Here is a 15,144-nt window from a genome sequence, read left to right as displayed (position 1 = left end):
CCTCCTTCCACTGGGCAGGGCCCGCTGCTCCCTTCACAACAGAGAGTGACCTCAGTGGGGAAAGAAATGGCTCTCCTTCACTGCATAGGAGATTCATCTAAGACTGTATGATCTAGATGGATTGTCCCACCAGCTGTGGGTCCTATGGCACTGACAATGCTGAAACCTAAAGTATCATTTTGGAAATCTTGAGCTTTGGAGTGTTATTTCCCCTGCAGCTACTGGGGCAGCTATTACTGAACACATGCACAGGACATGTAGATGAGGGAAAGGACAAAAGAGGTAGAGTTTATCCTGGTTCTGACATGAATCATGCAGCTGAGAAACCTTACTGGAAATGAAAAACTTGAGAGTGGATATCAGCTATCCAGTTCAGAGGTGAAACATCACAGTCATAAGGAAAGATTATAAACAGTAAGTTATGAATTAAAAGAACTGTTTGGCAGTGGGAGAGGAGGAATGACGTGGGCTACACATTGTCAATGAAAGTGTTTTTCTGACTGAATTTAAATAGTACCTTTCACTGAAAATTATGGTCTGTTCTTCAAAACTTTTTTATTTTAAATTGCCTGAGTGCTTCAGTCATCCATAAATCATCTGATGTAACTGTGATTAAGACAAGTGGCAGCAATTAGTGAATATACTGCTTTGCTTATAATATAACCTGAACTTTTTATCAAGGAAACTGTCAGTTATTTAATATCTCAGTGAGTTACAGTCCACACCCATTTCAGAGGCCAGATTGGCAACACTGTCTTTTTCTTGGAAACTTCTTTTTTCTAAATACTGACTGACTTTTGCCTTTTGGGAAAATCTAATTTTTTCCTAAGTCTCTCTTGGAAAAAAAAATCAAAAAATTAGAAGATTCAGGTGTATATGTATGCATATACACAAATATATATGCCTATTCTCCCATAGGATAGTAAGCCAATAGAGTTCATTCCACTTGAAAATATTAGCTTTCCTAGCTGTATTGTTCTTACTGGAATGATCTAGTATCCATTCTCCCCAGCAGTACTAAAAATTGAGGAAATATTTCTGCTCTGTTAACATGTTATTAATGACAAGGCCTCTTGTTACCTGAAATGAATATATCTCTTCTTGTAGAAAAGCCTAGATTTGTATATTGCGACTGCATAATGGCTCACAATTGGGCATGAATTTTGTCTCTTTCTGGGTGAAAAATGTGGCTCAAGGAAGAAACAAAGGTTGTTCACCATTCTTTTTATCCTTTGGTGCTTATTTATTTATTATTGTATCTTCTTCCTTTCTTCCTTTCCAGACTTCATCATTTTGTTTAGTTTTCTGCTATGTGGTATCTTCTCATTATGATTACACTAAAAACATCTCCTTTATTAATGCTCATGTAACCTCTAGAAGTTATGAAGCACCTAGGAGTGCTTTTTTGCCTCAAGCATAACATTATTTCATAACATTACTCAATATGATCATTAAAACTGCAGATATACCTATGAAACTCAAATGAAAACACCTTAAAGACTGAGAGGGTTTTTAAAACTAAATTAATTTCCCTTAAATTTTCTTTGCTGTAGGAAAAATACATCTTCCTTCCTTAGTCTGCTTCACCCTTTTTGATCATGCTTCAAACCTGATAGCAGGGGAAGGTAGAGTGGCCTGTGCTGAATCACTCTCAAGTCTGTACAGGGATATTCCATTCAATTATGAATACTCATAGAATAAATTATGCTGGCATTTCTGGAGGCAAGAAGGGGAGATGCACAGAGGTAGGAATTCACTGTTGCCATCAGTGGAAGCATTGCTGAAGCTGCTTGTCTTGACAGAAATTTCAACAGGGTTGTAGAACAAGTGGATACTACCTTAAAAGAAGCACTAACATCCTCACTATATTAGTGTGGTGAGAATTGCTCCTTCATCCAGGTATGTGTATCCTAGCAGAGAAAAAAAGAAGCATCTAGTAGTGGAACAATGCAGGATTTGTAATTGGTTTGTATTGACTAACTAAAAAAACCCACAAGTCTATTTTATTTCGTGTACAGCAGAGTATGTAATTTAATTTGAATCCACCTTTGATATCAAACTCTGTCTAGACTCAGGAACCCAGAGCTCCATGAGGGCTTTGATAGCTGACAGCTTACTTACAGACATCTAAAGAGATCTGATTAGCAGGATACTTTCAGTTCTGGCTACATCTAAAAATGGAATTTGGGATTGCTCAGACACTTTTGGGATTAGGCTCTGGCTTGGTATATCCTGGATTGTATTGCTTGTCATATGGCGAAGCATTAAATTAATTTACAGAGCAAATCAAATTCTGATGTGGGAGTAGAGCCTGGGTGTTCTCCAGACTTCCTTCAGTGGTGACTGATCTATTTGAGTACAGAAAAAAAATTTTCTCCCTTTCTCATCACAAGGGTTTTCGGCCATCAGAAGTCTGCAAGACAAACAGATGAGGAAGGTAGAGAAAACTATGTTGAGGGCTTTTGGTGTGGTTTGGTTTTTGATTTCCCTCTGCTCATTTACGTGTCATCTGTGAGACCTGAATACTAGCCAAAACTCATACCAACAATCTTACACAGCAAGACTATTTCTGAAGACACAATCTCCTTCTGATGGAAAAGGATCATCATTCTTATTACATTTTAATAGGAGCTTTGTTTCTTATTAAAATATTCTAAGAGTCTTTGCCAGAGAAATGTGGGGTTTTTTAAATGTAAAGAAGCAAAAATGTTTCTCTTGCTTTGTTGTGATTCAGGTTCTCAGATTTATTTGGGATATAAGCACCACAAAACAACCTATGGGAATGCTCACCTAGCCCCACTTTCCCCTTGTTTTCAGACATCCACTGTCCTTATAAAATGCCAAGGGCAAATTGATCTGAGAGGGGAGAGTTTCTCAAAAGCATGCTGACTGGAGAGCAGCATACACTAGAAGGGGTTAGGCTGCATTTAGGCAGATAATCTGTCAGAAACTGGAGCCAAATCTTACTTGTGGTGTCTGTGGGAGAGGGAGAGAAAGAGAAATCAAAACTCAGATGAGATGTGGCAGATGTGACCTCAAACGTGTATCATGTTTCAAAGTATGAAGTTGTATCTCAATCTGACCATGAGAATGTGCTAGAGGAAGCTGAAGAGATCCACCGAGATGATCAAAGGAGGGGGAACTCCTTCTCTGAGAGTTCTCTTTAGGACTGCAGTATGAGGGCTTTGGTCTGTGGGGCTGTGCCAATAATTAGGTGGCTCTATCCATAGGAAACAACCTATGATGCTGAGAGCAGAAACTTAGGGTAAAATACAGCACAGTGAGAAGTGGGACTTGTAAATCCAAGTGGGGTTTGTGTCAATGCAAATGTGTTGCAGGTGGTAGATGAAAAGCTGATTTGAATTTCTCTGCATGGAACTGCACTGTTTTACATAGACTCAACATCAGAATGTAAATTGTTAAGAAATCAAAGTCAGCGAAATCAAAGTCAGTTGAGATTCGCTGTGTGTAAGTGGTGGACTGAAGTGGGTAAAGAGATAGCAGCCTAACTACTTTTGCAATCCTAGACTGAGCTGCTAGCATATCTCACTTTTCCCCAAAGCAGCCCACACAATGCAGTAAATAAATTCTGAATTCTTGTACTAGAGCTAGGATTTGTTATGATCGTGGGGTTTCTCTGTCATTAACTTTCTCTAAAATATATGGTCCCCTTGAGTTTTCACTTATTTCTTTAGAAGAAGGTCTGTTTGTTTTTGTTTTTTCTACCCCCAGGCTTTACAAGTAAGTAAAAATGCAGTAAATACACCATGAAGCCCATAGGCTTCAGTATTCAGTTAACACTGAAACTCTTCTCGTCACAAATTCTATGGTATGATGAAAAATCCAAGACAAAGATATGTTGAGGAGTGTTCCCTAGTACCTGCTACCCCATAGCTCTGAGGGGTTTTGCACAAGAGGACATAGCCTCACGCTGTGCCAGGGGAGGCTTGAGTTGGACAGCAGAAAGAGTTTCTCAATGGATAGGGTTGTCAGGCATTGAAATGGCTGCCCAGGGAGGTGGTGGAGTCATCATTCCTGGAGGTGTTCAGAAACAACTGGACACGATACTCAGTGCCATGGTCTAGATGACAAGGTGGTTTCAGTCCAAGGTTGGACTCAATGATCTTGGCAGTGTTTTCCTACCTTAGTGATTCTGTGATCATGTCAGGGCTGTCACAGAAACTTTCAGTTTCATCAAGTTGACTACACAATAATTGTAGTCCCTAGTCCATGGAACACAAAATTCTCTTGAAAAAGGAGGCACATCAGAATAACGATTCTTTTGAAACCCTCAGAACTTGTTATGTGGCACAAACACTTCCTAGAAAGTTCTGTCAGTATTAGATATATAGGTCCATCCTCACAGCACTTTTTTGCCATGTTCCAACAGAAGATGCATTTCCCATAGCATTTAATTTTGAATGAGTCTGATTTAGAGGCACAGAATGTCTGAGTAGATATTTGCTGCCTCTACCTCTCTTCTGATGGAGAAGGAAGCAAAAGGGAACTTTAAAAATGAATATTTCTTCCTGGTAAATTCCAGCTGAAGACTGTGAATGGTTTAACTCTTCTAAGTTACAGCTTCATATTTTTCTTTAAAAAAACCTGTCCCATGTAACACAGTCTCAGGTATGAGACTTTTTGTGCAGAATGGTGGAAATGAAGTAGTGCACAGAAGTTTAAGAAGGCAGTGAAGAGCTACAGAGAAAACTAAGAAGGAACAAAATATAAGGGTTACTTAGGAAATGCCTGCTTGTTGAGAGGAGGAAAGAAATTGTGCTAGACTAGCTGTCATTTTTGCCTAAATGGGTTCAGGAGACAATTCTAAAAGGCTTTGAAGAGACTTCAAATCAAGCCTCTGGGTTTTTTTCCTCCTAATTAGCCAGTCAGACCTAATCTTCCTGATACACCTGCACGTTAATGGCACCAGCAGAGAGCAGCTCAGGAGCTGGAGGATGCTCCTCAGCCCTTATCTCTGCGTGCCAACCCTTTGCTGCTGTGAACTGCAGGCTTTCAAGCACAAGTTCTGCCACAGGACACTCCATAAACTGTGTGATAACAGGCACGAGATAGTGAGTGGACAGATATAAACAATCCTAAATTTAACTTTCTCTCCAAACCAACCCTTCTTTGCTATGGGAATACTAACAGCAGAACAACATCACCTAAATTTGCCTGAAGGATTTTCACATTCGTGATTTGGCCTGCTGACAGTATGTCTATATAGTCTGCCTTCAAATTATCACCCAGAACTATAAATTACCCTTTTTCTGACAAAATAATGAGCTGAACATGGCTTTGAATGTTTTTTTTTTAAATCTCAAGTCTAATTTAGGAATATGCCCTTTTGCTAGGATACTCTCTACCTCACAATTCTTCTCTAATGAGAAACATGGTTCTAAGTTAGATCATGGAAAGATGTAAATGTGTCTGGTAAAAACCTATGGTAAAATGCAATGAATAACTATAATGTACTTTTATAAAACTGAACAAAATTGGCCCATATGTTAAACTGGTACATAACTGATAATTCTTGATGCTTCCGATCCGTGTATTGCCAAGTTTCCGATGTTACAGGGTTGTTATGTTTCCATTTTTGGTTTCTGAATAACTGTGGGAAGCTTACTATGTAAATGAGCATGTACTGATACCTAAAAAACCTTGTTTCCACTTGAGTTAACAACAACATCAATATGCAACTGTAAATTAAAAATTATGGCTTTATAGATATGGCTAACTTTTTATATTGTTGAGAAGTCATATAAAGAGTTTATAAAAGGGTAGGTCATGTTATTTACAAATACAGGAACATCTTGCAACGTGGAAAAAAAGAAAAGTTACACTGAATCAGCCTAACTTTTGTTTTAAGGAATCCCAAGCAGCATGATGGCCTGGTCCCAGGTGCTGCCAGAGCTCTCCCTGCACAGCCCATGAGAAGGGACACAGCGGACTGTGTTGGTAACCTGGCTCGTGATGGATGTGCCTGTGCCCACAGCCACATGGGAGATGGTAGTGACAATCCAGCACAGGTGGGAGTCACTCAGGGAAAGCTGCTCTTCCAGAGCTGTGTGTCTGTAAGGACTACACACACCTGCACAGCACATTTAGAACAGGAAATCAATGAAGGCTCTTGTGAAATGCTGGGGTGGGTTTGGGGAGAAGTGATTCAATGATAAAGAAATGAATTTTTCTTTCCCTTCAAAAGGATTTATAGAAACTTTACCCACTTCTGCCTTAAACTGTAGATGCTTAGGCTTGACTTTCCAAAGACATCTAAAATTAGGTTTCCAAATGTCATTGGAATGACATGAAGTTCAATTATTCTGCTGGGAAGCAAGGAAAATTGTCTCTATCCTGATACCCTTACTTCTAGGCCTCTAGTAATCACTTTCCCTAAGGATTCTTTCAGAGCCAGTGGTGGAGAAGTCCCCAGACAGAGCAAGCAATTCCAAGAAAAAGGCAGTAAACAAAGAAGGTGTAAATTGTTACAATTTTGTTAGTTTTCTACTCTTTCTTCCTTCATGCTGCATTTGGCACAATGGCTACTCACAACTCAAAGTTGGAATGACTTTGACCCACCATGGAATGACTTTGAGCACAGGGGAATGATGTGAAAAATATTTGAAGACACTGTTCTTTCCAAACTCAAATGAAAGCTGAAAAGCTGATGATTCTCACAAAGTCCACAAAAAAAGTAATTTCTAGTGAATTACAATATTTTTGATTTTTGAATACCAAAGTTACTTTTGAAATACAGACCAATCTTCTGCAATAAAATATTGTTTTAAAAAATATCATTACCTTCCTGAAGTTCTGTTCCAAAATGTTGAAATGTGTCAAAACACTTTCTCTAGTTTCCTGTGCTTGTTTCAAACAAAATGCACAGATGATGTATGGTTCTGGTGAATGATTCTGTTTAAGCCTATGAGTAGATCTAATAAATACATCACTGATCCTCACATTGCTAATCTGTAGCTTCAAAAGTGGCTACATTTAATTATTATAGATAAATCAGACTAATATAAACAACCTATAGGTTACCTCTTCTCCTTCTTCAATATGATAATCCTTCCTTTCATTTGGCCCTCCAACAAACATCACATTTAATTGGTAGCGATGCCTAGAAGAGAAAGTGACATTTTGAAGCTTCTTCTGTTCATGATGTTCTTTATTTCATTTATTATTTTTAATTCTTTTTAGGACAGTGAGTCAATGAAACAATGTTGAGTGGAAAGCAACAGCCAGTACAAGAACTCATAGGCCTTGGATGCACCTCTCTGCTCTGGCACTGTCCTGTTGGGTGACCTGAGGCCAACTACCTCCCTCCTAGTGTTTCAATGCCTCCAGCTATGAAAAGGGGACAACAATAGCTGCCAGCTGTGAAAAGAGCTTCGAATTGAAAAGATAAAGAATGTTACCTAAGAGACAGGAACTAGAAAAGAGGCTTTTCAACCTGAGCTGATTATGTAAAGGTAAAACTCTTAAAAGTTAACAAAGCTAAAAACATACTTTTCCCCCCACACTGCTAGAATTACCAGCGATACTGATGGTAAGAATTGCCAGCTAATTTCTGTTCTGCTTATACTGGTTTTGCTAAGCTGGAATAACATTACAATGGCTTCATTGTGGTTGTGGCTATTTCAGAAAAGGAGATTCCAGGCCTTTTCTTAACTCTGCCCCTCTTAAGAGCCCCAGTGAGTTCCTCTCAGGTATCACAAGGAATGGCTACCACCCCAATTACCTATCAGTCCATTCACACTAATATACTATATATTATATATATATATATATATATATATAAAGGTAATAATATAAAGGTAAGGTAGTAGGTTTTCCTTTATTTAACAGACCCCTCAAAATCAGGCCTGTTAGCTGTGAATTAAAATTTGGTTTTCTGCTGTTGGACAAGTGAACTGAGGTGTATTAACCTCTGCTTCACAATGAGGAGGTTCTGGGCAGTAACATGGAACCAGCAGGGCCATGATCCCCTGAAACACAGGGAACAACAACAACGTGTCCCTGTGTCAGCACCTTGTAAGGCTTAATTGAGAGAGGCTGTTCTGAGTGGTGGCACATACATATTCAATCTGCTACCGTTATCACTTTTTCTGTGAAGAATGTTTAAATGATAATGACCAACACAGTGGGAACTAGTAAAGCAGTTAACAAGTAACAGTGACAAATTAGTTGGTCAAATAAAACTAAAGAATTAGAATTGGCTGTTCTCTCCATAGGAAGCTGTATATTTTACAGCACTCGGCTTCATATCTGTATCATAAAATAAGAAACTGAAATCCAAATTGTTTGTACCATGCAGATTTAAATTTCCTTTTCGACAGCACACTGCAATGCTTCTGCATTTATGAACACTTCTACTAAAGAAGGGCAGGATGACCCAAACAGCAGCAATACAGATAGTAATTAAAGAAATAAATGAAAATTAACCCTGAAGAATAAAATAAGAGAAAGGCAATCTGTGAGTACCTTGTAGTCTGCTGTTAAGATGGTTAGTTGTTTGTTTTTTATAAGCACTCAGTTTTGTTATTAGTTCACTAAGTAAAAGTGAAAATACTGCTAATTACTGCTTGACTTCTTAATTTGGCAGATTTATGATTAATTATCCCACAGATTTACCTAGGCTTTATGTAATACACAGGCTATGGGTTAATCATTCAATCATTAACAAATGTTAATACTGACACCATCAAAAGATTCCAGCTACGAAATATGAGCAGGAACTCCAATAGGTAAGTCTGCCCACCTTGCTAAATAAAGTTATCTGGTTAATATAGTTGCTTTAAATATTGTTATATTCAACAATATTGTTAAATATTGTTATTGTTATATTTAACAATTATTTATTGTTATGAAGTATCATAACAAATAAAAGTTTCAGTTAAGACTGCCAAAATACAGTTAAGAGTATTGTAAAGGTTTCAGGGATGTGAAAATTACTTGACTGTACTATTGTTAGAATGAGGACCTAATTAATGGAGTATAAAGTTTTCCATACTCTTACATTTCTCCTCTCATCCCATAAAGAAAATTATACCAGCAGGTAACCCTTTAAAAACACAATAAGACTACAAAGAATCAGATGGTCCATGACCATACTTTGTAGTCCTTTTGGTAAGCATCATATTCTGAACTCAGAAGAAGAGCTTTAGAAGCACCTGTGAAAATCAGCTGTGGCAAGGGGTTTGATTTTGCACTGATTGCTCGTTGTTGAGGTTAAAAAGCATTTAAACTTACAAGATAGTGTCATTAAAATACAATGTCAGAGCTGCAATTTAATTAGATGTATCATTTTCTTTACTTTGGTAAAAGTCTAAATAGGCAGCTCAGGAATTGAGGTTTTGTGTTGCAATCCCAAATAGGTATTTAAAAATTGTGCTCCTCTCAAATGTATGGAACACAATGTCATAAAAGCCTGAAAACTGTAATAACTTTAGATACCAAAAGCCCTACTGATTTGCTGTGAGACCTAGTTTTAACTGCTAAGTCTCCCTTGAAACAAAGTAAGTTACTTAAATTTTGAGGCGATTGCCTTCCATGAGGCAGTAGGACAGTGAGAAGATTCCCTTATACATCTCTACTCAGCACATGAAGGATCAAGCCTTTGAAAAAATGTTGAAAATCTATTAGCTGCTTCTTGAAAAATCACCTAAAGCCTTTTGGAAAAATCCTGAAAGCATTTAGGTAGCACCAGATGCAGGTGGTGGTAGACTCAGAATCCATGCAGTAGATGGTTTTACTCTCCTTCTACAAAGGCTAAAGCCATGTTGGAAAAATTGATTTTGTTTTAAACTATGCAATTTTTATCACAATAAATGTTACTTGTTTCACTGTAATCTCTTAAAATGTTTATGGCCAGAGGTCTATGATAGATGCCACATTCTTGATTTACAGAACTACTAGTAAGCAATACAGAACAGTGTAGTAAACACAAAGAAGATTCATTGTACTGATAAGGAAAGAAACATGTGAATATTCCATATACATAAAATACTAAAAGTTTCCCATTATCATTGGTAAGCTTCAGAAATGAATATACTTCATAAAATGCTTCCTAAAATCCATTTTGAAAATGCAAGAAATGGGAGCACTTGAATCACTACAAGTTTCCGAATGTTTCAGTTCTACACACAGCTGTAGTTTCAACACAGACATGGCAGTAATTATGTACTCTTTACCTTTTCTTTGTCTTGTAACCATTGCTTTGAAAAGTAACCCTTGCCCCTGTGGATGGAAATTAATGTCACTGATACATTACTGCCCATTCAGCTTTTCATTAGAGATAGCGCTTAAGGAAAGGGCATGAGGCTTTTTTTTTTTTTTAATGACTAAAATTGTAAAGAAAGTTTTCTTTTAATTAAAGTTATAGAAAGAAAATGCTTTTTCATTTCTTTATAAAACCTGGGTCTATGTCACTCCTTAGAGAGAATACTTTCTAATGAAAGCTTTCCGCATACAGAGTTTTAGACAAAATATTTTTTCCTCAGCTTCACTGCAAAGAAATCCTTGTTAATATTTTGAGACACATTGGATAATTTACATTGGAATTTGTTCACAAGCTTTGACACAGAGCATATGCATGGTGTACACACAACTGCATAATGCCCACACTTTTTTTCCTTATAGTGGCTGTCTCGTTCAGAATACTGTAAATAAATGGCTGTAAACCACCCCTTCAGGCTCCCTAGCCTCCTGCCTTGACAGATCTGGAAATGCCCTGGAAATCTGATCCTTTGGTACTGCTGCCCTTCCTTTTTCCTCGTTTTTCGGCGATATAGCCTTCTGATTTTGATTGCTCCTGCAGCTTTGGCTCCTCTGTGATGTTGGAATGATTCTCAGCAGCTTTAGCTACTTCAGGTTGTAATTTGGTTTTGGATGTGATGCCATCTCCTCTGATTTCTCGGAGTTTGTTGTCACAGAGCCTGACACAAATTCTCATAACTCAGTCTCCCTGCCTACAAGTGACTTTGAGTTGAGACAAGTATCTTGTATTCAAGTTGATCTTTGCAGATTCTTCTGAGTTATTCCAAATCAGATTTCACTCACTTTCTGTTCTTTGGAACAGCACTCTGCAAGCCTGAGAGGAATTATGGTTCCTTATTAATCTTTACCATGTATGCATTGTTACAGCTTCCTCTTACAGCTAGGAAAATTTGTATATATAGTAACTTGGTAAAAAAAACCCAAAAACTTCATTTACTTACATAAGCTTATTGCAAACAGGTGGCAAAAAGGCAGTTTTGTTTTCTTCTATCCATTTTCTTACATTCACAAGAAGCTCCATGGTCCACCACCTATGAAACTTTTGCCTGAGATATCAGAATTTGCAGAGTGCTTTTTCCGTGAGCAGTCTGCCTGTGATTCCAGCCTCAGTGCTCAGGGGATTGGCTGCTAGGAGAGGTGTCTTCAGGCTTCAGTGTCAAAAGGGACAGGTCCATCAGCCAAAGGTTACTTCATAGGGAGCACTAATGCTCCAGCAGCTTGGCTAATAATTGACTAGTGCTTTTAAAATATATATTTTTACTGGAGACTGGGTTTTGTCTACAGGAGGTTTCTTAATTCTCTTTATTGCATCAACTGGAGTGTGAACGTTACCTCTACAAAAATGGCCTTGTTACACAGAAAAAATAGGTGAGGCTGGGCTGGGGCATTCACTCCTTTCAAATCTAATACAGAAACCTCCCTTCAACATTCTAAGGCTGAATGTTTATGGTATGTGTATTTATTTGAAAATACTGGGATCTTCTTTTGCCAAGTAGCCAAAATACAGATGTCTCCTCCATTTGTAAGACCAAGAGTAGCTGTCCATAAATGCTCATCTTAATTTGATCCACTCTGCCAATGTTATAGCAGGGCTTGTGGAGAGCTGACCCTGATTCTGTGATGCTCTTTGGGAAAGTGCATCAAATTGTCAGGCAAAAAACAAACTGAGAAGAACCAGACTTTCCATATCTTTATTAGTCTATATTCCATCACAAGCTGCTGTTCAAGATGTACACAGCTGCTATAGAACTGCTCGCTCTGTTCCCTGCCACCCCCAATATTTTAAATAAATAAATCTATAAACAGACTCCAAACACAAGAGATGAGTGGGTAAACAAAAAAATCCCAAGACATTACAATATCTTAGCACTTTGCCCTTGATGTATCTCAGCCTTCCACTTTTATCTACACTGTGCTTAGTGGGTGAATGTGTATGGGTATTAGGTGATAAAATGATCTGGCTAAAAGTGAGTGGTGCATTCTCCATGGCTTGCACTATGAGCAGCACAGCTATAGGCCCAAAAATTCAGCATGATGAGCAGTACAAAACTGGGAGTTCTTTAACTTGCACTGTTTTAACTTTCCACCAGAAGAAAGCAACAGAGTGTGACTTTGAACTAATACTGTGTTTTTATCAAGTGTTTGTAAGAGTGACTCTGTTTTACCTTTGTCTCTATCACTTCTTTGCAGTTTAGTTTAAACTCATTATGTAATTTATAGAACAGGAAAAAATCCGTTCATTTTGGGATAAAAAGATCCCCATGTGGATTACAATTCCACGGTATTGATACAATCACAATGGGACTAGCCATAACTTCCTCTGAAATAAACCCAAAGTAGTTATTATTTCATTCTACTGCAAAACACCACCACCACATCACTTACGTAGCATATGAAATTTCTAGCAATTTCTGGCTGTGGTGAGACACCACCACACATCAAACACATAAGGCCTGGTTTTGAACTTACAGACAGGTACCTTTTGGTACTTTCTGTTCTGCAGGCTGCTGGCAGTTCAGTTCTTAGCTGTGAAGGAAAGAGAGCTTTTATTTAAAATGCACTTTCACTTAAGGGACTATGACCCAGGCTGGAAGGACTGGAGAAGGGCAGACACTAGTTAATGACCGTGGTTTTGTAAAGCTCTGCCCCATCATTAGTAACTTGTATTGCAGAGCAGGACTCCATTTGTTGGGCATGAAAGCCAAGAGAATCTCCAGTGTCACAGCAGGAAAAAAACACAGATCCTGGAATTTATTGAGGCAATCCTTGTTCATCATGGTATTAAAGTACCAGTTTTAACTGCAGGGCTTCTTGTCCACAACCACTGCTCTAATCCCTAGTCTCCACTTTTTCCCACCAGGCAGAATACGAGGTACTATTACCTGCAGAGAAAACTTTCTCAGTTGCAGGCTCATAAATCCATTTTGTGGCTGGTATGAGGTATGAAAACCTGACAGTTAAACCTACTCAGGGAGGAAAAAAAGTTCACTTAAAAATTCACCATTAATATAAGGCTGAGGCTATTATCACAGGGTAGCATTTTATGCAGCCTTCTGAAAATCAGTAGGTTTTGAAAAATGAAATTAATTGCCACTTCATGCATATAATAGTGGGACTAGGAAATGCAGATAACTGCATGGCATGGAAGGTTATAAAATTCTATTTCTTTGGAGGGTATTGGAGAGGCACAGCAAAGAACTAGTGTTACAGTCTCTGTGGCATCCAAGTAAATACATCCATCTCATACACCTCAGAAACTGACTGGGGCCTAGATTTTACTTGGTAGTCTGCATCACAATGCTCTTCACATCCACCAAAGCCTGTTCCAGCACCTGGGGTTTCTGTTCTCCCTTCCTTTTATGCAAAGGTAAGGACTTCATGTGTAACCTTTTCCTGCCAGAGGAGTGCAAGAGTACTGAAGCACAAAACTGCTACATGAAAATAATTCATTTATTGCATTGAGGGTACAGGAAAAAAGGGTTACTGGAAAAAGTTGCATTTTGGACAACGCTTACTCTCTTTTTCTACCTTCCTCAATCACCAAACCCATTAAAGACTGAAATTTACAAGCTTGTGTGCAGCAAGATATGTTAACAAAAAAATACAAGTTAAATATTAACACTGGGCTGTATACTTTTTAAACTACATTCTCCATACTACCTTTTTTTCCCCCACAGCAATCTTTGTGTGGTATAGACTATTTTGTTACCATAATGGTGTTAAGGTTAACGAAGGCTGCTGCTGTTTTCTGGTATGCCGTAGGTATACCTAAATGATGAAAAATTTCTCTCCAAAAATGAACTGCTAGTTCTCTTCTCCAAGCCAGACACCTTCATCAAGGATCACATACAGTAATTGCATGCTGCTTCACCTGTCAATGGTGTATATCACGGAAATGTATTTTAGGTGATGCCCACAGTAATAACACCAATAGGGGAAAAACTTTCTTGGCAAGTGAGAAGCACCTCCTCCCCATTCAAAAAGTGTTGGCTCGTTGACCATGGGGATCATGGAGGAAGAGAGGTAGTGGAGTCACACTTTGGGTTTAAATATCTGCTGCTGATGATTGTGTTTACCATCTTTTTGCTACGTAAGGTAGGACAGATCTGACTGCAGAATAAATCCATGCTGGAGGTACACTTTAACAATGCACATGCAGTGTTGAACAAACATTTGTTTTGAGAGTGCCAGGCACCCCCCGTGTCACACACAGCGGCGATGCTACAGATATCAACATTTAGTTCCCTGCCAGTAACTGGTCACTTTTCCCTGCGGCCTGGTCCTGAGAACGACCGAGGGTGCATCCGAGCCCCACGGCTGCCCGTGAATGTGAGGCTGAACTTCGCTGCCCCAGCGGCCCAAGCCTCTACCGAAGGCCGTCAGGAGGCTCGATCCCGCACGCCTCGGGTCCGGGCTCCGTCTGTCTCGTCCCCAGAGCACTAAACTGCGGACGGCTCCGGCCCGCGGCTGCCGGAGGGCACTCAGGCCGCGCCGGTGCCGCCCGTCACCGGCCACGGCCGCCCGCCCCACCCGCCCGGCGGCGGAGGGGGCCGGGCTCTGCCGGCACCGCCACGGCCGCTGCCCTCCCGCTCAGCGTGCAGGCCGGGCCGGGACGCCTTTGTCCGGGCCCCGCCGCCGCTCGCCTCTTTGCCTTGCTCGCGGGCGCCGCCCTCCCCGAGCGGTAAGGCGTCCTCCAGCGCCGTCATGCCTTCCCCGCGCCGCTAACGGGGTAGTGCGGCCCAGGCACGGAGTCGGGGCGGCCTCGGGCCGCCGCTCAGCGCGGGGTGCAGGCGGGAATGGGCCGCACTTCCACCGCCGGGGCCGGGCGAGCCCTTGATAAACTGTTCGGGGCGAGACTGTGTCAGG

The 15,144-nt window shown here is 39.8% G+C and overlaps 2 protein-coding genes across 2 annotated transcripts in view; one reads left to right on the top strand and one right to left on the bottom strand.

The window, feature by feature from the left end:
- MTA3 (metastasis associated 1 family member 3) overlaps window positions 1–7,242 on the top strand; it is a 224,387-nt gene extending 217,145 nt beyond the window's left edge. Inside the window, exon 20 of the mRNA XM_077175847.1 lies at window positions 7,201–7,242. Within this exon, the coding sequence (XP_077031962.1) occupies window positions 7,201–7,227 (27 nt within the window). The 3' untranslated portion in view covers window positions 7,228–7,242. The remainder of the gene's footprint in view (window positions 1–7,200) is intronic.
- HAAO (3-hydroxyanthranilate 3,4-dioxygenase) overlaps window positions 1–11,299 on the bottom strand; it is a 33,569-nt gene extending 22,270 nt beyond the window's left edge. Inside the window, exons 1-2 of the mRNA XM_054630115.2 lie at window positions 11,220–11,299; window positions 7,042–7,120 (exon numbers count right to left, since the gene is read on the bottom strand). Of these exons, the coding sequence (XP_054486090.2) occupies window positions 7,042–7,120; window positions 11,220–11,299 (159 nt within the window). The remainder of the gene's footprint in view (window positions 1–7,041; window positions 7,121–11,219) is intronic.
- Between the last annotated feature and the right edge of the window lie 3,845 nt (window positions 11,300–15,144).

This window comes from Agelaius phoeniceus, chromosome 3 (assembly GCF_051311805.1).
Source record: "Agelaius phoeniceus isolate bAgePho1 chromosome 3, bAgePho1.hap1, whole genome shotgun sequence".
NCBI lineage: Eukaryota > Metazoa > Chordata > Aves > Passeriformes > Icteridae > Agelaius > Agelaius phoeniceus.
The sequence above is the reverse complement of the archived record's forward strand: the minus strand, read 5'-3'. Positions and strand labels throughout refer to the sequence as shown.